General features: G+C 37.1%; 3 protein-coding genes and 1 long non-coding RNA gene across 5 annotated transcripts; all 4 read right to left on the bottom strand.

Moving 5' to 3' along the window:
* Positions 1-4,830: 4,830 nt before the first annotated feature.
* On the bottom strand, positions 4,831-6,535 carry LOC140857430 (serine/threonine-protein kinase VIK-like). Its single transcript, XM_073256230.1, has 2 exons — positions 6,022-6,535; positions 4,831-5,052 (listed from the first exon to the last, which is right to left on the bottom strand). The coding sequence occupies exons 1-2, from the start codon at positions 6,316-6,318 to the stop codon at positions 4,846-4,848; spliced, it is 504 nt and encodes a 167-aa protein (XP_073112331.1). The 5' UTR covers positions 6,319-6,535; the 3' UTR covers positions 4,831-4,845.
* A 7,227-nt stretch (positions 6,536-13,762) lies between these two features.
* On the bottom strand, positions 13,763-15,958 carry LOC140857289 (serine/threonine-protein phosphatase 7 long form homolog). The gene is made up of 5 exons (XM_073256068.1): positions 15,446-15,958; positions 15,242-15,360; positions 15,076-15,169; positions 14,549-14,980; positions 13,763-14,444 (listed from the first exon to the last, which is right to left on the bottom strand). Exons 1-5 carry the CDS (start codon positions 15,956-15,958, stop codon positions 13,872-13,874), a joined length of 1,731 nt encoding a protein of 576 aa, XP_073112169.1. The 3' UTR covers positions 13,763-13,871.
* A 13-nt stretch (positions 15,959-15,971) lies between these two features.
* On the bottom strand, positions 15,972-18,323 carry LOC140857428 (uncharacterized). Its single transcript, XR_012140867.1, has 3 exons — positions 18,289-18,323; positions 16,194-16,292; positions 15,972-16,111 (listed from the first exon to the last, which is right to left on the bottom strand). It is a non-coding gene; the product is annotated as an uncharacterized lncRNA (long non-coding RNA).
* A 3,392-nt stretch (positions 18,324-21,715) lies between these two features.
* On the bottom strand, positions 21,716-23,942 carry LOC105043049 (uncharacterized). 2 transcript variants are annotated; one of them, XM_010920461.4, is made up of 3 exons: positions 23,539-23,942; positions 22,924-23,003; positions 21,716-22,759 (listed from the first exon to the last, which is right to left on the bottom strand). In XM_010920461.4, the coding sequence occupies exons 1-3, from the start codon at positions 23,734-23,736 to the stop codon at positions 22,129-22,131; spliced, it is 909 nt and encodes a 302-aa protein (XP_010918763.2). In that variant the 5' UTR covers positions 23,737-23,942; the 3' UTR covers positions 21,716-22,128. The 2 variants fall into 2 exon arrangements, with proteins under 2 accessions (XP_010918763.2, XP_029119792.2); XM_029263959.2 differs by having other exon boundaries at positions 22,924-23,263; positions 23,539-23,653.
* Between the last annotated feature and the right edge of the window lie 899 nt (positions 23,943-24,841).

The raw sequence follows: 24,841 nt of genomic DNA, 5'->3' as shown, positions 1-24,841 counted from the left end.
CCAAAATTGATGCACAATCATCTAAAGAGGAGAAAAGATGAGAAGCATGAATGTATTTTCTGTGAATAATAATCAGTATTATAGCAGAAAGACCCCTTTTGAGACCCTAAAACACAACCGATCATGGGCTCAAAAAAAGCAAGGGACTCTTTCCTTTTGTAGAACGAAAAAGGATACAAGGAGGTGATGCTACAGGGTACTCATTTCATGCACATGAAAAATTCCCTTTGCCATGTGGATTAGTGCAAATTGCAAGACTTGGTGAGATACGAGGGGGGAGCGTAAAAATTGAGTTGTAATGCCCACATTATGTAGGCTCGGAAAACTTTTCGTGTGCACCAACAAGCACCCCAAAGCATTTATCTAAATGAAGAAAGTTCATTTTAGACTAACAGCCAAAACGGGAAGGCCAATTGCTACCTCCCTTGGCCACCCCTAAGAAATAGCCGTCCAACACCCAAAGAGTGGTGGGAAGACCATAGAATACAGCCGGCGCAGTTAGGCCTTCATGTACTGGTCAGCAATTTCTTTACTAGCCACCCATTGTGGACTCAGAACTATAATCGAAAAACTGGATTAAAAAAAGATCCTATAGACCATCTACAAAATCTAATCTTGGCACTTGATCAACCAACTAGCCAACATTCACAAATAAGGCTCCCTAAATCTATCATGCTATTTGATTCGTAGGACCCTCAAAATTGGTATCATAAGGGAATGGGAATAGAAGACAAGGAATCAGAATCAACATTCCTACACTACTTTTACTTCATCTCATATTTTTACTTTATATAATCTGGCACTTTAATATTTGTAATATATATTTTATTTTCTAAGATATATATTTTTTTGTGTTGTTCCAATCAATTTCCATATTTTTTTTTTCAACTAAGTTATCTTCATGTCGTTTTTTTTATATGTCATACATTTTGAAGTTTTATTTCTATCTTTTTTTTTTTTTTTTTTCCCCTTCAATGTGCATTTTACAGTTCCCATGGCTGATAACTTAAGTAACAATATCTTAATGTATGAGTTACTACTTTATATTTCTATTGTCATTCTAATGAAATGATATTCTTTTCAACATAAATCACTAACCTTTGTTTTTGTACCATAATGTCAGTAACTAATTCATAGCAAAAAATCATTCATTTGCATTTTATACATAGATGTTAATAAATTGTTATATCCAAACATACCATACACTCCAATTCCTTTGGGAATGACCATTCTCTCATTTAATTGTAAAATCATAATTCCTTTATTTAAAGATGGTAATTCCAAAAAGTGATTTCGTCACTTAAAGCATAAAGCCATAAAAGAATATCGGAATGGAGCCAAGCTCGAATTCAATCTGTTCCAAATCTCATTCTGCAAGTGCCACCACATGTAGCAATAAAACTTAATCCAGAACCCTATCAAACTGAAAATGTATTCAACTAAGACCATGGCCACAGAGTGTTGAAAGTAATCTTCTTTCACCAGTTCTTCGCCTTGCTAACAAGGCTCGATCTTCTATCTGGCCAGTGTCAATTGTTCTGTGTTGTAATGGCTTAAACTACAAAAAACAAAGTCCGGTCTTCCTAACTGCCATTTAGCTTGATATGTGTCATGACTACCTCTTTTTGTCCAAAATTTTCTGTGACAATAGATTGGCTAAAAAATCTTCGAGGGCGCCCAACAAGTAGACAGCCAATTATAAGAACTTAATCAATTCATTGACATCTGCTTGGAGGATCTCCTTGATAGCAAGCACCATCTTGGATGATTTGTACCAAGGCGTCATACAAGGAATAAGTTATTATTAATGTCAAAATCTTAGCTCAAAACTATCTGAAATGGCAAAATCTCATCATCACAGTGGTTAAAGTTGTCAATCGTAATAGCTAGTCAGGAATTTTTATTACAATGCATGCCACATGTTTTGACACTCCAAATAACTCTATCATCAAAAGCATAGAAATAATGAACTATGGCCCTTATAGCATGTATTTGGTAGGAAAAAATGTTATTTTTATTTATTCTTAAGGAACACCTTTTCACTTGAAAGGAAAAAAACACTTAGGGAGTGTTTGGTGGGGAGATTGAGATCTGAAATGGGAATAGGAACGGGAATGGGTAACTCCCATTCTAGCCATTTGGTTGGGGAGAATCCTATTCCGATTCCGATTTTGGGACAAATGGGGACAATCCAATCCTCCTAAAACCCAATCCAGACTCTCTCCTAAGGATTTAATCTTATTTCGATTCTGATTCCAATCACAAACCCAAATGCCTTTGGGAATATGGCCATTCCCATTCCCATTCCAATCCATTTTTAACTCCGATTCTGATTGGGAACCAAACACCTTTTTAAGCTATCACGATATAGATAGGTTCGGTATATCCATATCCACATCTGTTTTAGTTGATGAATATGGATATAGATATGGATATCAATCAGATGCTAAATTCATATTCACGATCATTTTAAATGGATATTCATACAAATTGGATATTGACATATGAATAAAAATATAAGTATAAATCGAACGGCCAAATCTTATGAACCATTACATCAAAGATATCACTATCTGAAAGGTAACTTAAGTGAAAAACACATCAACTGTCACTTATTTCCTTTAAAATTACTGAAATCTATATAATACTAAATACAATCGCAAATGGAACCAGATGTTCAAACATAAATCGCCTAGTTTCTATCCATATATGTATTGTTAATCTTTGATAGATATGGTTGTTACTTGGATGCTCAAATTTCTATTTATATCCGGATAGATTTGGATATGGAAACAGACTAGGACAAAATTATCTAGTCCATTTTCTACTTAAGTTCCATTGCTTCCAGCAAAATGAATAGAAAAAGTGCAGAGGAGAGATTTTTATCATAAAAGGAAAAACCTAATAAGCACATGCCACTTAATGGAAAAGTTACAAGGAAAAGATATACAATCACCTTCACGATCGTCACCAAAATTGTTGGATAATAGTGATGGGTGGTAGAGTATAATCATGGCAACAAAAGACAAAGATAAATGATGGTGGATTGGACATAGATGACATGTTGGTTGGAGTGGAGATGATAGAGATCGAGAATGGCTAATTATTAGGAATGGTGGTTGCTTTGTATAAGGCTAGGTTGTGGCAAAAAATAGTGACATTGATGATCACCACAATGGAGGACAGATTGATGCCATCATGTCCCATGATGGGGGCAAATGGAGGATGACGGCAATGGAACAAAAAAAAGGTGGTTGGAGAAATTCATCAATTGTATTTTTAATTGGAAGCATAAAAAAAAGGTTTTCCACATTTCTTCCCCCTCTCTATGAACCCAATCTTTAAATTAGGTTTTCCACACCCCACAATCCCCCCCACCTCTTCCCTAGAAAGGAAGAAGGAGACAAGCTTACTCTATTAAGTATTTTAAAGGTCATCATTAAACATATATTTGACTTTTAACAAATGTCAATCTACATGGACATTGAAAGGATGAAAAGGTTTCACAAGTCCTAAAGATTCGTCTGAAACAAGCCTCATTTAAATCCAATTTGTCATATTTCAGGACTAGTTATTTCCAAATATAAAGCTCCTTTCTAAGGAGATTGTTCAACATAAATTTGAAATACAAGAGGTGCCAAAAAGGACGTTAATAGCATTACAACCACATGAATGTCAACCACATAACTTGGAAATAATGGTTTGAATGCCAACCCCAATGGATTAGCTCAAATCATGCACCTGACACTAGGTTAGCATGGCACCAAGATTTTACGTCCCGTTGGATGGGGGCACCTTGACCATTCTGTCCTATTCCTATAAGAAAATAGGACTAGGATGGGATCGGGACTCCGAAACTCATCCACACAGGAAGAGAAGGAGAAAGAGGAAAGAAAGAAATGAAGGAAGGATGAAGAAAAGAAAAACAATGAAAGAAAGAAGAAGAAAAATGGAAACAAGAAAGGAAGAGAGAAGAAAAAGAAAGAAAAAGGAAAGGAAAGAAAAGAAAGGAAGGTAGAGAAAAAGAAAAAAATAAAGGAAGAAAGAAAAAGAAATAAAGAAATAAAAAAAAGAAGAAGAGGAAAAATATGAAGGATATCCATCGGAATGCATAATCGGGACTGCTATCAGAACAGGACAAGATAGTGGGGCATCCTGTTCGATGGAGAAAACGAGATACCTTTATCCCAAGGGATATAAAACATTGCATGGCACCTATTAAAACACTTTTTAATTTTAACTGGAAAAGATCTTTTAAGATTTTTGTTTTTGGGGGGTTTTAACATGGCATAGTACATGCAATGCTAGCCAATCTTATGCTAGAGGCACTTGAACTTTCTTGAAATTAATGTATTGAAAGAAGGGTTATTGGTTAGATTGCTTCCTCATAGGGCTACAGATATCATATAAACTCAATTATGTGTCTTGCAAAAAAAAAAGTCTTTCTTTGTCTTCATTGAAAATATATTAGAATATAGAAATTGTATGGGAACTACTGAAAATAGAAAAAATAATGATAATGCTTCCAGAAAAAGGCTACATGAAAACAAGCCAAATGCCTATTTATTACTTGAAAAACTTAGAATAGCCGAACAAATACAGAAAACTTTAAACAAAAAGCAAAATTCCATAGGGTAGACGCATCATATATAAAAGTGGGGAGAGATAAAATGCTCTGTAGCAGTCAACTTGACTAAATATCAGGCCAAGTTCTTGCAGCCAAAAATGGATTCACTTAAATCCATATACAAAGTAAGGCCAATCCTTGTTTCAAGAGTGAAACGACCTACAAATTGTTTCCTGACAAAAAGAAGTATATGCAATCTAGAAATTAATTCTTCCACTTCAGAAGAAACCACAGGGACCCTTTTTAACATTATCAAGATTAATTACTGTAAGGCATATAGTTAGTACAGAGAGGCAATGATGTAATGGCAATTGGTCTTCGATCCCATCGGAAATGACAAGTGAACTTACAAAAGACAAGCCACCATATGATTTTAACAGCTCAATCATGTTGAACTTCTTAGCTCCTTCAGCATCAGCCAGTGGCTGTGAAGAAAAAATAACAATTCAGAATATGTGACACTTATATGCAGTTTAACAATTATTACTGTGTAACTGGAAATGAAGATGATAGGGAGCTCTTCAAAAACAACAGTCAAGATATACACGAAAAATTTAGAAATAAAGTATAGTGATTTTCAATCTATACGATCACTCTAGCATATAGTGAATGATCCATAGGAACACGTGTTTTACCAATATGAATCAGGACATCTTTTTTGTGGTTAATATGAAGCACAAGTCATTAATACCATGAAATATCTTTTTGTGATTTCTCTTTTCCCCAAAAAATATTTGAAAGACAAATGTTCTTATTCTTAAATGAATTTCATTTAAAATTTATCATCATAGTAATTGAAATAATCTTCTTTCTCAGCTTTACATAAAGATGGTCTAGATTAAAAATTGTCTCTAAAATGAATGCTTATTGATTAGTTCCTTTGCCAGTCTATCAGACAATCTGTTATTTTTGCAAAATCTAGACGTAGGCCTTTCACTTAATAATCAGTCATTCTACCCTGTGTGGATTCTGATATATTAGAAGAAAAACAGCAAGAGAGCTATCATGATAAGAAAAGAATGTATACCAACAAGTGTCATCATATAAATATTCAATTATTGATCTAGGCGTTGTTCTTGATATGCATGCTAAACGTGCCTATTCTCCTATTCTAGTGGTTGAAGTATATGAAAACTGGTTGATTCTGGACAAAACCCAGGCAGAGTGCTGCATAAAAATCTAAATGAAAGATCACTACAAAAAGCAGAAGCATTATGCATTCAATTGACCGGCGAAATTCCATCAGATTTGCAAAAGCAAAACCATCTAGTCAAAAATCAAAGCATGGACCAATTTCGCCACCAGCAGCAAAAGAATTCAGAATTCTCTTCCATTACAAGGTGAATCCAATTCCGTCAAAACTATATATTAGATAAGAAGGATAGATATCGAACCGTGTTCTTCCATCGGTCCTGGGCATTGACGTCGGCCCCGTACTCGAGGAGGCAATTGGAGACGTCGATCCAGCCGTGGATGGAGGCGACGTGGAGCGGGGTGCGGTTGTCGTAGTCGCGGGCGTTGACGAGTCCCGGGTCCTCCTCCAGGAGCTTCCGCACAGCCGACACGTCGTTCTGGTGAGTGTGCCACAGGATCAGCGACGTTCGGCTCACCCTCGCCTTCTCCCTCTGCTTCTCCGTCGACGACGTCCCCGACGACCCACCGCTCGTCTCCTCTCCTCCGCCGCCTCTCATCTGTCTCCTTCTCTCTCGCAGATCGGATCGGTGCGATGCTGGCTCCCGCTACTTTCTCAGCGTCACTGGCTCCTGAACCCTGAAGATGCCCTGTTCGAAGAGTGAAATATCTTTTGCCGTTGCTTTGGTTGGGTCTATACGATGGTCGCTGTCTCGGGAGTCGGCCGAGTCGACCCGGCCGGCGGATTAAGATCCGCGATCCAGTCCTCGTGCACAAGGTTTGCTCTGGACTCCTGACGCGTTCTTGCTACGATTTTGGTGTTGTGGGGTAGGGTGGGATGAGGGTGACCGCGTCAAATCCCACGGTGGATAACACGCCACCAATTCCCGATTGCGCGCTATCCACCTCCACCGTAAATATGCTTCCGAATTTGCCCCTGTTCACCTGCACCTACTGCATGCAATAATTTCTCAATTTCTCGTGAGAGGGACAGGAGGGGTGGGTCCCGGCAAGTTGTCGGCAAGTGGTACGTGAATGTCATGTTGGTGTCCAAAGATATATTCCCGTTCTGGTTTTGGTGGATTGGATAAAATAGACTGCATACCAAAACATATAACAGGTTAGACTTCTGATTAAACCAATGTTGTAGATATAATAAATAATACACATAACGATGCATTTGAAGATGTATTGTATGTTCCAAAAAAAAAAAAAAAGACAAGTTGGGTCTTAGGTTAGTCGCTTTTGTTGACGATGAAGAGAAAAAAAATAATAATATTATCTAAATTTTATTACATGTGGATTTTTTATATGATAGAAGGGAAGAAAAAACTAGATATCCTCTTCATTTGATAAGAATTTTTTCACGATCTAATCATTATTTTTTCTCTCAGACTGATCTTATCGGATCAATTTGCTCTTTCATTATCAACATGTCATCTATCCTTGATTGGATCTTATCTAGCATCAAGATACTATAATTTCAAGAATGAACCGATATTTTTATTTGAAAATGCTTGATTTATTTGAAAAATTATTGAATTATTTTATTGATTGACTAATTCTCTAAAATATGTTCAGCAAACAAACCGATTAAAAATCATTACAATGAAAATTTATTATTCATTGTTGTTACTACTTATTCATGAATAATTCAAGGTGTCTTTGCGCGTTCCAAATTAATGATGCTATGTGATGCTAATGGTATTATTTTTGTTACATTTACCATATCCCTTCTCTTATTTTGAGGATTTTCTGACTCAAGTGTAAGTTGTGAGGCCTATATTCTAGATAATATGGCGGCTAAAGATAAAGAACGAAGAATAGAAGGCCACGTAGGTTGACAAGATGGAGCAACCAAAAATCAAGGAAGTCAAGACAGAGACTGAGTTCTTCATAATTGTGCTGTAAGAATTTATTGCAACATTTTGATCCCCATCCAGACTATGGTGGAGTCAAAGCATGATATGGCGTGTGTAGGATAAGAATATGGCCATGAATCACGTGAATATCCATAGAAACTCAATGATGCCTTTTTCTTAATATTAAGTATTTAGTTCATGATAATATAAAATTGATGACTTTATTTACAAAATTAATAAAAAAAATCTTTGAAAATAAATACTTAACAAAATATGCAATTTGCCGTAAGTTGAAATATTTTTTTTGAGGATAAATAAATAAAGAAATTTTTATTTGATTGAATTTTTTTTTTATTGCAAGCAACTTTTACTCTTTTCCCAAAGATCACGAAAATGCTGTCTTTGACATCATCTAAGTTTTGTTTGGTAAATATGTAGTTAGCTGCAAAGCATAACTCAAATACAAAGAAACGTTATGTTTTATGAAAAAAATCAAGTGGATATTAAGTTCGGCTAGCAAACTAATAATAATTTTGTAAAATTATTGCCAAACTCCAGCCAAGGGATGCAAATTGAGACAAGATAGTGAATTAGCATAAAAGGGTAAAAAAAATTAACACCCTATATTTTATCTTAATTTGTAAATATCCCCTACATCTCAAATTACTGTAATATTAATTTTATATTTTTTAATTTATTGCAATATCATCTACCGACCTTCCAAATTAGAGGTAAGCTCCTGTCGATCCCACATGGCATATTATTTAAAGTTAAATGGCCAATATTACTTTATTGCATTATTTTAAAATGAAACTGAATCTGATGTGAACTTAAAATAGTCTAGCGACTAAAATATTCAAGCCCCAACCTTAATTTCATCTTTTTCCTCAACCATCCTTCCTATGATGGCCATACAAACCCCACTAATGACCTCCCAAACACCACCAGCGAAGGAAAGAGAGAGAGAGGAAAAATAAGATGATGATAGAAGGAGGAGAGGAGGATGGAGGCGGCGGCACTGTGGGGATGGAGGCGACGAGGTGGATTCTTAACTTTATTTTAGCTCCCTATTTTTTATACTTGATTTTGGCTCTCTTAATTTCTATTTAAAATTTTTTCGATGCTCAACAAATTCTTCACCCTCCCACGCCCTCGAAGCCCCCCTCTAAAGCACTCAACCTTTCCTATTACCTATTACTTTCTTCTTAAATAGAGAATGGGCGAGAAAATAATAGGAGCCTCTTCCCCGTTCATCTCCTGCTCCTTTCATAACACATTCTCTTTTTTTGATGGATTTATTAAGGAGAATATATACATGATGAGATGGTTTCATAGATGAGAGATATTTAAGTAAAGTTCAAAAAAAAAAAAAAATAGGGCACTCATGTTTGGGATCCTATAAGGAAGAGATTAAAATAGTACATAAATCAAACCAACCTCTAACAGCATTTCCTCACTCAAAACTAGAACTTCAAAAAATATAGGAAAGAAAGAGCTTCATATCATATTCTTGTCACTCCTTTTATATCCTCCACTTTATAACATCCCATCTTTCTATAGCTTTACTCTCATTTTTTTCTGTTTGGTTGTGAACAAAACTATGCTTTCCTTCACGATGTTAATATATTTTCATTAACTTAATTAAATATTTTGCATTTTCAGAGCTTTCTAAATTTAGGATTTTTAGCAAGAAAAGAAAAGCTTCTTTTCATATTAACACACTGACCTCCTCGTCTATTGTTTTGCTTGCTAATTTCTATCTTTTTTCTTTGTAGCTGAAAATTTAGATACTATAATAGCCTCTTAATCTCTATAAAAAAAATAGTTAGACTATTTTCAAGTTGAAGGAGTTGGGCTCTACCCTTTCAAATGTGGTTCTAAGAGAAATACCATTTGAAATAGTTGAAGAAGGAACAATATGACAATCATCAAAATTTCACTATCGGTCATTAGGAGGAGAGAGAAAAGAAGATAAAGAGACCAGAGAAGAGGAGGATGGGGGCAACGGTAGCCAAGGGGATAGGGATAGTGATGCGGTGGTCAAGGGACCACCGACAGAGTTATATGGCCATCATAGAGAGAGGAGTTGGAGAAATGAATAAAGGTAAGATTGGGGCTTGCATATTTGAACCATTAAACTATTTTAAGTTCACATTATATTCTATTTTTACAATAACACAATAAAGCCACATTAGTTATCTGACTCCAAATAATATGTCACATGACATTGACGGAGAGCTTCTCCCAAATTAGCAGGTTCGTGAGGGACATTGTAATAAATAGAAAAATGAAAGATTTGACATTAGAGCAATTCAAGATAGAGGATATTTGTAAATTTAGATAAAATATAAAGTATTATTTATCTTTTATCTTAAAATTTATGGTCAATTAAGAAATAAGAGGATCAGCATCATCCTGAAGTTGCCATCGAGGAATTCCCGTTCAAGAACCACAAAGCTATATCCAACGCACAAGGCATGTCCTGGTTTCCTGTCTCACCGGAGGAATACGACAAGTCTCCATCCCAAACATATCTCTAGAAGGAGCATTCACATCAAGGTGCCGGATATGAATCAAACTCTTCTTTGGTCAGGCGTGTCAATAAACCATAGCGCTTAAACATATATTTCAGTTGCATTCTGTTTGTTGCTCATACGATACCCGGAGGCATACCCCGACAAGCGATCCTTTCCTCCTACCTCGCGCCTTCCTCGCACGTGCCAACTGACATAACGAATCGGTGGATTCCAGGATTATTCCAATCTTGTCCCACCCGCAATCCTCGAATTAACCCGGCAATTCAGAGCTCTTTTCCCGAATAATACAAAAAAAAAACTTTTTTACCAAAATATATTCAAACCAAACTTATTTACCAAAATGATGTAAGAGGTAAAAACGCCATTTTGAATGGCGTTTTTTCGCCTGCCACGTCAACCCCCATTTCCACGATGGCATCATCCCAAAAAAAAAAAAAAAAAAAAAAGGAAGAAACGCCATTTGGAATGGCGCTTTTAAAAACGCCATTCCAAATGGCGCTTTTAAAAACGCCATTTTGAATGGCGTTTGTAACAACGCCATTCATTAAGGCGTTTACCAATTTTCCCACCCAAAAATAAAAAAAAAAATCGTGGGAAAATGGAAAATTTTGTTTTTTAAAATTTGAAATTAGTAAATAAATTAAAAATTTTAATTTTGATTGAATTTTAAAATATAAAGATTTGAATTTGTAATTCATTAAAAAAATTAATTTAGAATATTTATTTCAAATTTTTTTTAAAGATGTCCAAAAAAATTTTAAGAAATTAAAAAAAAATTATCATAGAAAAAAAAAAAGAGAAAAAATATGAAAGAAATAAAAATTTGAAATTAAATTGAAAAACATCATTCGAAATACTTGTCTTCAAAATTTTTAAGAAAATTAAAAATTGTAAAATTTTGTTTTAAAAAAAAAAAGAATTATAATGTAGAAATAAAAAAGAATAAAATTTTAAAGATAAATTGAAATTAAAATATTATTTCAAATTACTTTCTCAAATAAAAAATAATAAATAAAAAAAAGATTCAAAAAAATTTTAAAAATAGGCTAAAATTTTTTTATAAAAATATAAAGAATTGAAAAAAAATAGAAATTATAATTGTAATTGAATAAAAAATTTTATAATTTTTAATTTTAAGAAATAAGAACAAAAATTTTTAAAAAAAATATAAAAATGACCTAAAAAAATTTTATAAAAAGATAAAGAATTGAAAAAAATAGAAATTGTAATTGTAATTGAAGAACAAAGTTTATAATTTTTAATTTTAAGAAATAAGAATTTTGTAATTGAAATTAAAAATAATATTTTAAATAACTAAATTAATTTAAATATTATTATTTAAAAAATATTTTAAATAAAGAAAAAAAAGGGAGGAAAATTTAATTTGAATTAAATTTTGATCAAAAAATAAATCCAGTGTAAAGTTAAAAAATAAGGAAAAATGTGGAAAAAAAATTTTGTAAATTGAACTTTAGAAAAAATAATAATTTTTTAATTAAAGAAAAAGAATACGTAATAGAATGCTAAAAAGAAAAAAATGGAAGAAAAATAAAATTAAAATTTCAAATGATAACTATTTTAAAATAAATAAAAAAAAGTATCATAGGAAAATAAAAAAATAACAATAAAATAAGAATTATAATTATAAATTTTAAAGAAATTTAATTTTAATTTAAATTAAAAATTATCATTTAAATTATTATTTTCATTATTTAATTTAATTTATTTATTAAAAGATTACAAATACATAATATAAAAAATTGTAAGAAAAGTAGATTTATATTTTTTAGTCGACCCCATGAATCGACTCATGGCTAAAAGAGTTTAACGGCACGCAAAATTTTTGATTGCGACACTCTCTGAGTCGATCCCTTGACTTTCTTTCTGGTAATTTTTATTTTTTAAATTTTTTAAAAAGAGGAAGAGGGAGAGAGGAGGCAGCTCACCGTCGTGCTGTCGGAGAGACGCCGGAGAAGGGAGAAGAGGAGGCAGCTCTCCGTTTAATTATTTGTTTTAATTTATTAAATTTTTTAATGAGGATAGTAATTTGAATGATAATTTTTAATTAAAATTAAAGATAATTTTTTATTTTAAATTATAATTTCTATTTTATTACCATTTTTTATCTTTTATTTACTTTTTTTATGATATATTTTTTAATTTAATTTGTAATTTTTATAATTTAAAAATATAATATTAGTTTTCTTTCATTTTTATGATATATTATGTATTCTTTTTCTTTACTTAAATTTGTAAAGGAAGAAGGAGAAGTTCGAGAAGGGAGAAGGAGAAGGGAGAAGGAGGGGAAAAAGGGGTTTGGGGAGGGGAGAGAATGGCGTTTTCTCTTTTTTTTTATTTTTTATTTTTTTTAATATCTTTACTTATCTATTTGTAATTTTTTAATAAATAAATTTAATTAAATAATAAAAATAATAATTTAAATGATATTTTCTAATTTAAATTAAAATTAATTTTTTTTAAAATTTATAATTATAATTTCTATTTTATTATTATTTTAATATTTTTTTATGATATTTTGTTTAAAATTTATTTTAAAAATTTTATCATTTGAAATTATAATTTCAGTTTTCTTTTATTTTTATCTTTTTAGCATTCTATTACGTATTCCTTTTCTTTACTTAAAAATAGACTTATTTTTTCTAAAATTCAATTCAAAGAGCAACATTTGATATATGGGGATGGCATCTGGGGGATGTACGAAGAAGAAGACGCTGCCATCTGTAGATGAAAAGGCGGTGGCATCTGTGCAGCATCAAATGATGACATATGCGGTGATGGCATATGTGAAGCATATGGTGACGGCGTATAACTCATATCTGGCGCCCGAACTGCTCCATACCAAAGCGCACAGGTATGTGGATCAACACCAATCACCACCAATGTTCTGAAACCTGTTCTCTCCATCTCCCGCAGTATCTGAATCCGCTCGTCCTCATCAGTCGTAGATAAAGCACGACGAGCGTCCAACACGAGATCCGACATAGAATAAGTCTATAAAATAAAAATAGAACAGTTAGTATAAAACAATCAGTATAGTGTACAATATAAAACAAAAATATAACACAAATAACATGAAGTAATTTTCATAATCTTACCAAAAGACGTATAGTAGAACTCTCGCCCTCGTATCCAGAAACTGCATACTGAGACTGTCCAATGACTCGCACCGTAATGCTAAAAAATCAAGTCATGTAGTCATCAGTATATGAACGGCCTCTCAAAATAGAATCACCATGAACAATGTGATCTCGACGTGCATCCCAAATATCGATGTACTGTGCATGTCTGATACGCCAGTCGATACGAACTCTCCCTCGTCGATCAATACGATGAAGTCCCTGACTGGTATCAAACTGCTCTGGACCCACAACCAATCGAGACGGAGCCCACCGCCGGGAGAGACGGGGGCTGAGGACCGCCGTCGGGACGCGGGGGCCCGCCGTGGCCATCGGGATGCGGGGCTCGGCCCCGAGAAGTACGGCCCGCCGACATAACATTTTCTCTCCTAATGTTCTGAGACACGTTCGAGTATGTGTATCCATATGCACAAATCATAATATCCAATAATTTAAAATTAAATAATATAAAATAAAATCAATATTTAATATTATTCAATAGAATCAAAATGTTAAATATATCAAAAAAAATAGTACAACAAAAATGTAAAAATACTAAATACAAATACAACAAAGACTAAGTCCCACAAGGACGTCGCGGCGCCCGTGGTCGCTTGGACCTTCTCAGGAAGGTCCTCGCCGGCTGCTCCTGCTGTGATGGCTCCTCTCCTATATCAGTAGAGGAGATCTGCTGATCATGCTGCTCAGGAATAACTGATGCTGTCGGATCATCTACGGACTGAGAGACCCGTTCAACTCTCTCATCTGGATACACGGATGGACCTGAAAAAAAAGTATCATACTCATGTGGCCAACTGGTACCCGGTGATGGCATCTGGGGGATGTAGGACGAAGAAGACGCTGCCATCTGTGGATGAAAAGGCGGTGGCATCTGTGCAGCATCGAATGATGACATATGCGGAATATGCGGTGATGGCATATGTGAAGCATATGGTGACGGCGTATAACTCATATCTGGTGCCCGAACTGCTCCATACCAAGGCGCACAGGTATGTGGATCAACACCAATCGCCTCCAATGCTCCGGAACCTGTTCTCTCCATCTCCCGCAGTATCTGAATCCGCTCGTCCTCATCAGTCGTAGATAAAGCACGACGAGTGTCCAACACAAGATCCGACACAGAATCAGTCTATAAAATAAAAATAGAACTGTTAGTATAAAACAATCAGTATAGTGTACAATATAAAACAAAAATATAACACAAATAACATGAAGTAATTTTCGTAATCTTACCAAAAGACGTACAGTAGAACTCTCGCCCTCGTATCCAGAAACTGCATACTGAGACTGTCCAATGACTCGCACCGTAATGCTAAAAAACCAAGCCATGTAGTCATCAGTATATGAACGGCCTCTCAAAATAGGATCACCATGAACAATGTGATCTCGACGTGCATCCCAAATATCGATGTACTGTGCATGTCTGATACGCCAGTCGATACGAGCTCTCCCTCGTCGATCAATACGATGAAGTCCCTGGCTGGTATCAAACTGCTCTGGAATGTCCTGAGTCTGACCAAACTGCCGCAGGACACGATCGGGAAGATGCCACTCTACCACATCAAAACAAATAAGTGGCACCCTAGCAGTCCATATGTCGTGTCCAACTGTACACATCTGCGGCAGTATAGCCAATATCCCATCTGTATATGGCTTCCACAAAAACTGATATAATATAATTAAAATAAAAAAAATTAATATAAAATTATAATAGATTATGAATACTGTAAATTGATATTTGTAAAAAATTCAAAATTTACCCGTCTAGATGTATCAACTAATGTATCCAACTGGCATCTATAAACCCGTGCCACTCTTGTCGATACGTGATGAACGTTGAATGCAACGTTCCATCTGTTTCACAGTGTACTAATATTAAATAAATTTAAAATAATAAAATTTAAATAAAAAAAAATATTTCGATACCTGTATCCTAATGGTCCGTCTAGTCTGAATGGAACATCAGGATCCTGCTGCTCTGATGGCATCTCAAGCAACTGTCGTCGTAATGGACTGATAGTCGGCATACGCTCCCATACCCAAATCTGCAAAATTTAAAAATTAAATAAATGATATATCGAATGTAAAATATAATTAAATATTAAAAATTAAAAATTTTAATTCACGTACCTGTAATAATACAAGATAACCGCCAATCTCGCTCTGATCAGCATAGGAACCCCGACACATAGCTCGGTATAGACAAGCTAGTACTGCACTGCCCCAACTGAGTCGACGAGCGAAATCTAAATCCTCTAATAATGGCAAAAACATCAACTTCATCTTATTCGATGAAGTATCAGGTAACAAGACACCACCTAACAATCGCAGCACCTGACCCCTAACATACTGCTGCACCATCTCCTCTGGTGCATCATCCGCAATATGAAAATGACGATAACGATCATCTAAACACTCAATCCTGAGTCGTGAATGATCAAAAAAATGTGCGTCGGGCTCAAACCCTAACAACCGCAAGCACAAAGCCTGCCACTCCGGAATGGTAAGTGTGGGATCAACTCCGGTAACTGGATCTCCATCAACTGGTAGTCCAGTAAGGATGCTGACATCCTGTAAACTGATGGTCGCCTCACCAAATGGAAGATGAAATGTGTGTGTCTCTGGACGCCATCTCTCAAGCATAGCAGTAATAAGACCAACATCCATCTGTATACGACCGATCCGATATACTCCATAAAATCCCAGATATCGTAAATAATCTAACACTCTATCTGGGATATCCTCTGTCCTCCAGAAATCTGCATCGGATCGTCGTAGACGAAGATGTCTGGACTCCTGCAAGAAAATATACTAATTAGATATCGTACATGATTTTTAAAATAAAAATTTAAAAAGTAAATAAGATTGTAATGCTTACGCCGCCATCTAAAATAGTCTGTGATCGATGGTGCTCCTGCAATGTAAGAATGCTGCTGTCTCGGGGACCGGGATATCGTGGATCGTAAGCCATAATACGCTGTCTCAAGCAATATTATCACAGATGTATTAAAAAAAATAGATAATATATTTTAATTTTTTTTAAATATAATATTATCACACAATACAACTTAAACACAAAATTCAGTTCATCCCAACATATTAAACACGAAAATTCAAATACAATCCCACAGTAATTCATAAAACAATGACAGCAACGCAATTGTCGAAGCTTTCAATTTCTTCCGCTGCTTGAAGTATGTTGAAAATAAAAATAAATTAATGAGATAAAAAAAAACGAGCGTCGGAACCCGTGGGCCCCACCGTCATTGCAACCCATCGCATCGAAGCCATCGCCACGCGGGGCCCACCGTCAAGGCATGCGGCCCCACCAACCGTCTGGGCCCACCGCCGAGACGCGGGGCCCACCGCCGGGAGAGGCGAGGGGCTGAGGACCGCCGTCGGGCCGCGGGGCCCGCCCTGGCCACCGGGGCTGGGGCCGGGCCCACCATCGGGATGCGTGGCTCGCCGCCGGGAAGAATGGCCCGCCGCCGACCGTCTGTGGCCGGCGGCCAAGGAGAAGGGAGAGAGAGAGGAAGAGAGAGAGGAGGGGGCCTCGGTCCACCGCCGGCCGACTGTGGGCGGCGGCCAAGGAGAAGGGAGAGAGAGAGGAAGAGAGAGAGAAGGGGGCCGGGGGCCACCGCCGGGACGCGGGACCGGTCGCCAGGATGCGGGACCCGCCGCCGGGACGAGCGGCCCGCCGCCGGCCGTCTGTGGCCGGCGGCCAAGGAGAAGGGAGAGAGAGAGAGGAAGAGAGAGAGAGGAGGGGGCCGGAGGCCACCGCCGGGACGCGGGGCCCGCCCCCGGGACGCGGGGCCCGCCGCCGGGATGCGGGGCCCGCCGCCGGCCGTCTGTGGCCGGCGGCCAAGGAGAAGGGAGAGAGAGAGGAAGAGAGAGAGAGAAAGGAGGGGGCCGGGGGCCACCGCCGGGACGCGGGACGCGGGACCCGCCGCCGGGACGCGGGGCCCGCCGCCGGGAGTCTGTGGCCGGCGGCCAAGAAGAAGGGAGAGAGAGAGAGGAAGAGAGAGAGAGGAAGAGAGAGGAGGGGGCCGGGGACCACCGCCGGGACGCGGGACCCGCCGCCGGGGCGGTCGGCCCGCCGCCGGCGGTCTGTGGCCGGCGGCCACGGAGAAGGGAGAGAGAGAGGAAGAGAGAGAGAGAGAGGAAGAGAGAGAGGAGGGAGCCGGGGGCCACCGCCGGGACGCGCGGCCCAGACGGCCGGCGGCCAAGGAGAAGAGAGGGAGAGAGGAAGAGAGAGAGAGGAGGGGGCCGGGGGCCACCGCCGAGACGCGCGGCCCGCCGCCGGGACGCGCGGCCCGCCGGGACGCGCGGCCCGCCGCCGGCCGACTGTGGGCGGCGGCCAAGGAGAAGGGAGAGAGAGAGGAAGAGAGAGAGAGAGAGAAGGGGGCCGGGGGCCACCGCCGGGACGCGGGACCCGCCGCCAGGACGCGGGACCCGCCGCCGGGACGCGCGGCCCGCCGCCGGCCGTCTGTGGCCGGCGGCCAAGGAGAAGGGAGAGAGAGAGAGAGAGAGAGAGAGGAGAGAGGAGGGGGCCGGGGGCCACCGCCGGGACGCGGGACCCGCCCCCGGGACGCGGGACCCGCCGCCGGGACGCGCGGCCCGCCGCCGGCCGTCTGTGGCCGGCGGCCAAGGAGAAGGGAGAGAGAGAGAGGAAGAGAGGAAGAGAGAGAGGAGGGGGCCGGGGCCACCGCCGGGATGCGGGACCCACAGCCGGGGCGCGCGGCCCGCCGCCGCCAGTCTGTGGCCGGCGGCCACGGAGAAGGGAGAGAGAGAGAGAGAGAGAGAGGAAGAGAGAGAGGAGAGGGGGCCGGGAGCCCCCGCCGGGACGCGCGGCCCGCCGCCGGGACGCCGGCCCGCCGCCGGGACGCGTGCCCCGCCCCAGGATGAGAGAAAGAGAGAGAGGGGAAGAGGGAGAGAGAAAGAGGAAGATGGAGAGAGAGGCGGGAAGAACTCACCGCCGCCGAGACCTCGCCGCCGTGCCGCCGTGCCGTCGGAGAGACGCCGGAGAAGATCAAGAAGGGAGAAGGGAGAAGGGAGAAGGGAGAAGAGGAGAAGGAGAAGGGAGAAGGAAGAAGGAGAGGGGAAAAGGGATCTGGGAGGGGAAAACGCCATTCTCTATGGCGTTTTCCCCCTTTTTTTTTTATTTCTTTTAATTAAAAAAATATTTTTTTATAAATATCTTATTCCATATTTTTTCTCAATTTTTAACTTTACACTGTATTTTTTTTTATCAAATTTTAATTCAAATTAAAATTTAATTTTTCCACCATTTTTTTTCCTTCATTTAAATTATTTTTTTAAATAATAATGTTTAATTTAATTTATTAATTAAAATATTATTTTTAATTTCAATTACAATTTTAATTTTATTTCTTATTTTTTTAAGTCACATTGATAAAATATCCTAACAAAGAAATTGTAATTAATTTAATTTATTTTATTCTTTTATGATATATTTTTTCTAATCTAATTTATAATTTCTATATTTTTAAATTTTAATTTTAATTTTTTTTATTTTTATCTTTTTTATATTCTACTAGTATTTATTTTTTTTTATTTAAAATAATTTTTAAAAATTTATATTTAAATTAATTTTGTTATTTAAAATATAATTTTTAATTTCATTTACAATTATAATTCTTATTTATTAAAATTAAAAATTATAAACTTTGTTCTTCAATTACAATTATAATTTTATTTTTTTTCAATTCTTTATATTTTTATAAAATTTTTTAACCCTATTTTTAAAAAAATTTGAATCTTTTTAATAAATTTACTTTTAAATTTCCGAAAGTAATTTGAAATAATATATTTATTTCAATTAATATTTAAAATTTTATTTCTTTTAAATTTTGAATTATAATGCTTGTTCTTTGATTATTTAAAAATTTTTATTTTTTTCAATTCTTTATCTTTTTATGAAATTTTTTTAGGTCATTTTTAAATTTTATTTGAAAATTATTTTAATTAAATTAATTTTATTCTTATAAAATATATTTAAAAAATATTTTTATTTCAATTAAACATTAATTTTTTTTTTTGGTTATAAATTTATAATTGTTATTTTTGTTGACTTTTTAAAAATTTTCACTTTTCAACTTTTTTAACTTTTCATAATTTTTTAACTTTTTAATGTATTTTTTTATCAAAATTTATTTCAAATTTACTTTTTTTAAGTCACATTTATAAAATACCCTAACAAAAAAATTGTAATTAATTCAATTTAATTTTATTATTTTATGATATATTTTTTCTAATCTACTTTATAATTTCTATATTTTTAAATTTTAATTTTAATTTTTTTCCATTTTTATCTTTTTTATATTCTATTAGTATTTTTTTCTTTTATTTAAAAAATACTTTAAAAATTTATATTTAAATTTATTTAGTTATTTAAAATAAAATTTTTAATTTCATTTACAATTATAATTCTTATTTCTTAAAATTAAAAATTATAAACTTTGTTCTTCAATTTCAATTATAATTTCTATTTTTTTCAATTCTTTATGTTTTTATAAAAATTTTTAACCCTCTTTTTAAAAATTTTTTGAATCTTTTTAAAATAAATTAATTTTAATTTCCGAAAGTAATTTGAAATAATATTTTTATTTTTTTCATATTTCTTTCTCTCCTTTTTTTTATTTTCTATGATAATTTTTTTTTTATTTCTTAAGATTTTTTTTGACATCTTTTAAAAAAAATTTGAAATAAAAAATCTAAATTAATTTTTCTAATGAATTACAAATTCAAATCTTTATATTTTAAATTTCAATCAAAATTAAAATTTTAATTTATTTACTAATTTCAAATTTTAAAAAACAAAATTTTCTAATTTTCCATTCAAAATGGCGTTTTATATTTAAATTAATTTAGTTATTTAAAATATAATTTTTAATTTTATTTATAATTATAATTCTTATTTCTTAAAATTAAAAATATAAACTTTGTTCTTCAATTACAATTATAATTTCTATTTTTTTCAATTCTTTATGTTTTTATAAAATTTTTTAACCCTATTTTTACAAATTTTTTAAATTTTTTTAAAAAAAATTATTTCTAATTTCGGAAAGTAATTTGAAATAATATTTTTATTTCAATTAATCTTTAAAATTTAATTTCTTTTTAATTTTTAATTAAAATTCTTTTTCTTTGATTACTTCAAATTTTTTTAAAAAAAATTTTTAAGATAAATATTTCGAATGATGTTTTTCAATTAAATTTCAAATTTTTATTTCTTTCATATTTCTTTCTCTTTTTTTTATTTTCTATAATAATTTTTTTTTTCTTATGATTTTTTAAATTAATTACAAATTAAAATCTTTATATTTTAAATTTCAATCCAAATTAATTTTTTAATTTATTTACTAATTCCAAAGTTTAAAAAACAAAATTTTCTATTTTCCCACGATTTTTTCCGGTGGCAAAATTGAAAAACGCCATTTTGAATGGCGTTTTTAAAAACGCCATTCAAAATGGCGTTTTTAAAGACGCCATTTGATATGGCGTTTTTTGATGTTTTTTTTTTTTTTTCTTTCGGGCGATGCCAGCGTGGAAATAGGGGCTGACGTGGAAGGGGAAAAAACGCCATTCAAAATGGCGTTTTTCCCTTTTGCATTAGTTTGGTAAATAAGTTTCGTTTTGATATATTTTGGTAAAAAAGTTTTTTTTTCGTATTATTTGGGAAAAGAACTCTCCATCTATGCGAGGAACATTTGCTGAATATGCTGTTAGTGTGGCCCACCTCCCAACGCAACGAAATTCTCTCTCTAAAATACACAAACACAAGCATGAAAAGTTCCAATGGGGCAATGACTTCCGAGGCAATGACCTCTCAGGCCTAAAGGATGTAGAACCTACGTCCACCACGTCCTTCAGAAGAAGGTAAACTGGGTTAAATTGGCCCGAAAGGTACCTGAATTTGGCACAATCAAATGACAGACAAGGCTACAGTGCCGTGCACGTTGCTAGTCATTGAGACGCGTGACAATTACCACATCCAATAGCAGATGATATATATATTCTCGTGGAAAATATTGGAGCAATGATGTAAAATCACGTCCACCACTAGGCATCGCAAAAACTCCTCAGTTAGGGAGGCTTGCGGAAAAATTATTGTCTACACCATATGCAGTGGCATAACTGTAAAACACTACTTGTCCTAACGGTGGTGCACCGGGATGCATGTTTCATGAATAATGCCCGTAGGAACCAATGATCATGATTAACTGCATGCGCGATAAATATAATGCACATGATGTAGGCAATAATTTCGCCATTACATGAGAACCGGTCTATTTCTTGAAACTTAAATTTTGATCGCAGCGAGTCCAAATGTGCTAAATGATCTAAAACTACGACTCAATGTTAATAAACTCCAAAACAGAATAGACAAAAAGCGTAAAGTATGTTAAGACCAGTTCAAACTTGGGCCAGAGATGAGCCTGCTCACGCAACCGTACAGTTGAACCAAGTCTAACCATCAACGTGGCTTAAAATGGATCACACCTTTCATTTTCATTTCAAACTCCATTCCAACTATTACTTGCTGAATCCGGACCAAATTGATACTGCACGCAATTTAGTTCAGGTCTGAATGGCCTCCCTCCAGGTTATGTGAACATCATGTTAACCAGCAATTAAAGATACAAAAGTAAACCATGTACCGTCCTTCCTTGAGACATATCAACAGCTCCAGTCCACAACGACCCCCACCTACAGCTAATACTCCCAGAAATCATCCGCTGACGCTCCAAAAAAATACATTATTACAACAACACATGCATTACAAGCAGATGCTACAGCAGAGATTTGAGAGAACGGGCTTTCACGGGCTTCCTTCCTCTCCTCCTGCAATTCCTCTCCTCCTCCTCATCATCATCATCACTCCTATCCTCCTCGTTGCAGCAGACCTTTCCTCCATCGTCCTCCTCGCTATCTTCCTCATCATCACCGGTCACCGGAGCATCACGCCCATCCGCCGACTCCGAATTCCCTCTGCCTTCTTCTTCAATGACTTTACCAAAATTATCACAGCTATAACTACTTCCTCTCCTCTTTCCCCGCCAAGGCCCGAACCCAGAATAATAGTAGGAGTAGAAGTTATTACCATCTCTGGCTATGTCCGCCTTCCTCTTCTTCCAATGTCTATCGCCGCCTCTGATTGTCTGGTCGGGGGCTTTTCTGTGAGTGTTATTATTGGTGTAGGAGCGGAGCTGGGTGAGGTGGTATTGGCAGAGCGAGTGGGGAAGGTGCGCCGGTCTTATGCAGTGCCATCCCTTGCCATCACTCTTCTTGCACAAGGGGGTAGCAAACTCACCAGTCTTGGTAGCAACAGTTGAATCCATCCCTTTCTCTATTCTTTTCCTCTTCACTTTCTTCTTCACCTTCTTCTCCTCCTCCTCTTCCTCCACCTTTATATTTACACCACTGCCATGAGAGTATGAATAACCTTGTTGGTATAAGAAGAAATCTATATCTCTATTATATTTGGTGCGTTGGGGGTTTGGGTTTGGTAGCAGTCGATCTAACGGCAATAGAAGGAAGGGAAAGAGAGAGAGAGAGAGAGGAAGAGAAGGGAGGAGGATGCTTGCCTCTTGACAACTGGAGGCTCGAAGGGTTTCCGTTCAGCTTTGATACCGTCGTCGTCGATGGGGTCGGCGTCCTCGTCTTCCTGCGAAATTCCAAATGCCCGTAGTAACCATTCAAGAAGCCGTAAAGCATGAATTAGAGGGAACATAGGGGCCAAGGGCACTCCCCAAATAGGGGCAGCAAAAGACCCCTCCCAGTTCTAAAGCCTTCCCCTTCCGATCGACCCATGAATCGGAAGATCAAAAGTTCCCTTCTTTTTTTTTTGTAATTCTCTTCGCCCTCGCTGTTGCAGATATGAACCCTAACTCTCTCACTAATTTACTTTTGAAGATGCCATCATAACTAGAAAGAAAATAATAAAAGTAAATTAATAAAGAAAGCTAATAAAAGTCGAGGTCGATCATCCCCTACCCACTTCTCATGATCCCAGTTTTTAGGGCTTGGAAGGAGGAGCAAAAAAGAAAATTTTTAGATGGAAGGAATGACATATTTTGCACCCTCGAGAAGAGAAATAGAAAGGAATCAAGAAGCAATCGTCAAGAACCCAGTCTATTACAAACTGAAAGCCTGAAAGAAAGAAATAACGGAGAGAGAGGAGAGGGATGGATGGATCTGACCTGGGAAACGACATTCTGCTCATTGGGTATGAGATCCCATGGGGAGCCGTTCAGCTGGCAGAGAATCCCGGCGGCGGCGGCGGCGGCGGCGGCGTCGTTCGAGTCGCATGCCAGCGACGAGCAGGGCTGCGGCGGCGGCGGCGAGAAGTAGGCGATCGTGGAGCCTAACAGCTTCAAGGCACACTTTCTAATCCTCATCACCAGATGAAATAAAATAATAGTTGGATCAAGAAGAAAGAGGAGTAGAATAGAAGGAAGAGAAGGGAAGGGAAGGGAATGAAGGGAGGAGATGTGGAGATCTTCTCGTTTGGAGTGGGCGATGTTCGAAGAGAAAGACAAGCAGACGAGAGTCGAGTCGTCCGGAGAGGATGGGGGGCGAAGGGTTTTGTGGAGACGAGACGAGTCCTCCCCTTTTAGCCCACTATATATTTATTATACTGAAGCCTTTTTTTTTTTTTTCCTCCGAATTCTGATGGGGGTAATTGCTCGCTCACCGGAGTAGAGGTAGGTAATAGATGGAACGGAGAAAAATTGCCAGATGTAGCCTGGCCCTCTTGGCTCTGATGAGCCTCCAATAGTCCCGCTTGATCCGTTTTAATCACTGTCCGTCCATTCTGGACTATTTTTATTGACCCACGTCGGTTGACAGCGAGTGACCGAGTCCGAGCTCGACGGACAATAACATGAACTCTGTCCAGCTCCACGATAGTTTTGGAAGTAAATTAAACTGAAGAACGTTAAGCATGCCCGATTTTTAGACAGTTCATGTAATACATTAAAAACTTTTGATGCGACAGAGTTTTTTTGGTAAATAGAAAATGGATTGGAGGAGGACGATCTGGCGCAGATATCTCTCTTGACCATAGGGCCTCAACTCTTGCTGAAGGATGTTCAATTCGGATCCAAATTTTAGGAGAAAGCATACGTCACTCCAGTACTACTACGAGAAGGCGTATATCATCCCAGCATCACTATGGACCAGTGGATGAGGTACTGCTTTCAAACTTCACATCCAGACCGTCAGTAGTTGATTGCCGCAGATCATCTCAGAACTAGTAATTAATCGAGCCTTGACGTCCATCAGGAGACTCGAATCTGGGTCATGTGGTTGGAAGCCACGGTCCGATACTGTTAAGCTGCCACCGCAGTGGCAAGCAAACTAGTTGATTATGGATCTGTTGACATCCTAAAACTATTGCATGAACAGGAGCACATGTTAAATCAGCTGATTTGCGTGAACCCATGAACTACACCTTGAGCAAAAATATTGTGCACAAAACTAGATTTTGAGGTAACTCAGTGG

This window comes from Elaeis guineensis, chromosome 4, assembly GCF_000442705.2.
Source record: "Elaeis guineensis isolate ETL-2024a chromosome 4, EG11, whole genome shotgun sequence".
Taxonomy (NCBI): Eukaryota; Viridiplantae; Streptophyta; class Magnoliopsida; order Arecales; family Arecaceae; genus Elaeis; species Elaeis guineensis.
This window is presented reverse-complemented; position numbering and strand designations above follow the sequence as displayed.

Bases quoted from the DNA above. Each gene is read 5' to 3' on its own strand.
- LOC140857430 (XM_073256230.1), bottom strand. From the start codon at position 6,318: ATGAGAGGCGGCGGAGGAGAGGAGACGAGCGGTGGGTCGTCGGGGACG. The intron at 5,053-6,021 runs GTTCGATATCTA...TTTTCTTCACAG, and splicing joins AGGACCGATGGAAGAACACG to CCACTGGCTGATGCTGAAGG.
- LOC140857289 (XM_073256068.1), bottom strand. From the start codon at position 15,958: ATGCTTGAGAGATGGCGTCCAGAGACACACACATTTCATCTTCCATTT. The intron at 15,361-15,445 runs GTACGTGAATTA...TAAATTTTGCAG, and splicing joins GTTATCTTGTATTATTACAG to ATTTGGGTATGGGAGCGTAT. The intron at 15,170-15,241 runs GTATCGAAATAT...ACTGTGAAACAG, and splicing joins GACGGACCATTAGGATACAG to ATGGAACGTTGCATTCAACG.
- LOC105043049 (XM_010920461.4), bottom strand. From the start codon at position 23,736: ATGAGGATTAGAAAGTGTGCCTTGAAGCTGTTAGGCTCCACGATCGCC. The intron at 23,004-23,538 runs GTCAGATCCATC...GGAATTTCGCAG, and splicing joins AGCAGAATGTCGTTTCCCAG to GAAGACGAGGACGCCGACCC. The intron at 22,760-22,923 runs GCAAGCATCCTC...CTCTCATGGCAG, and splicing joins GAGCCTCCAGTTGTCAAGAG to TGGTGTAAATATAAAGGTGG.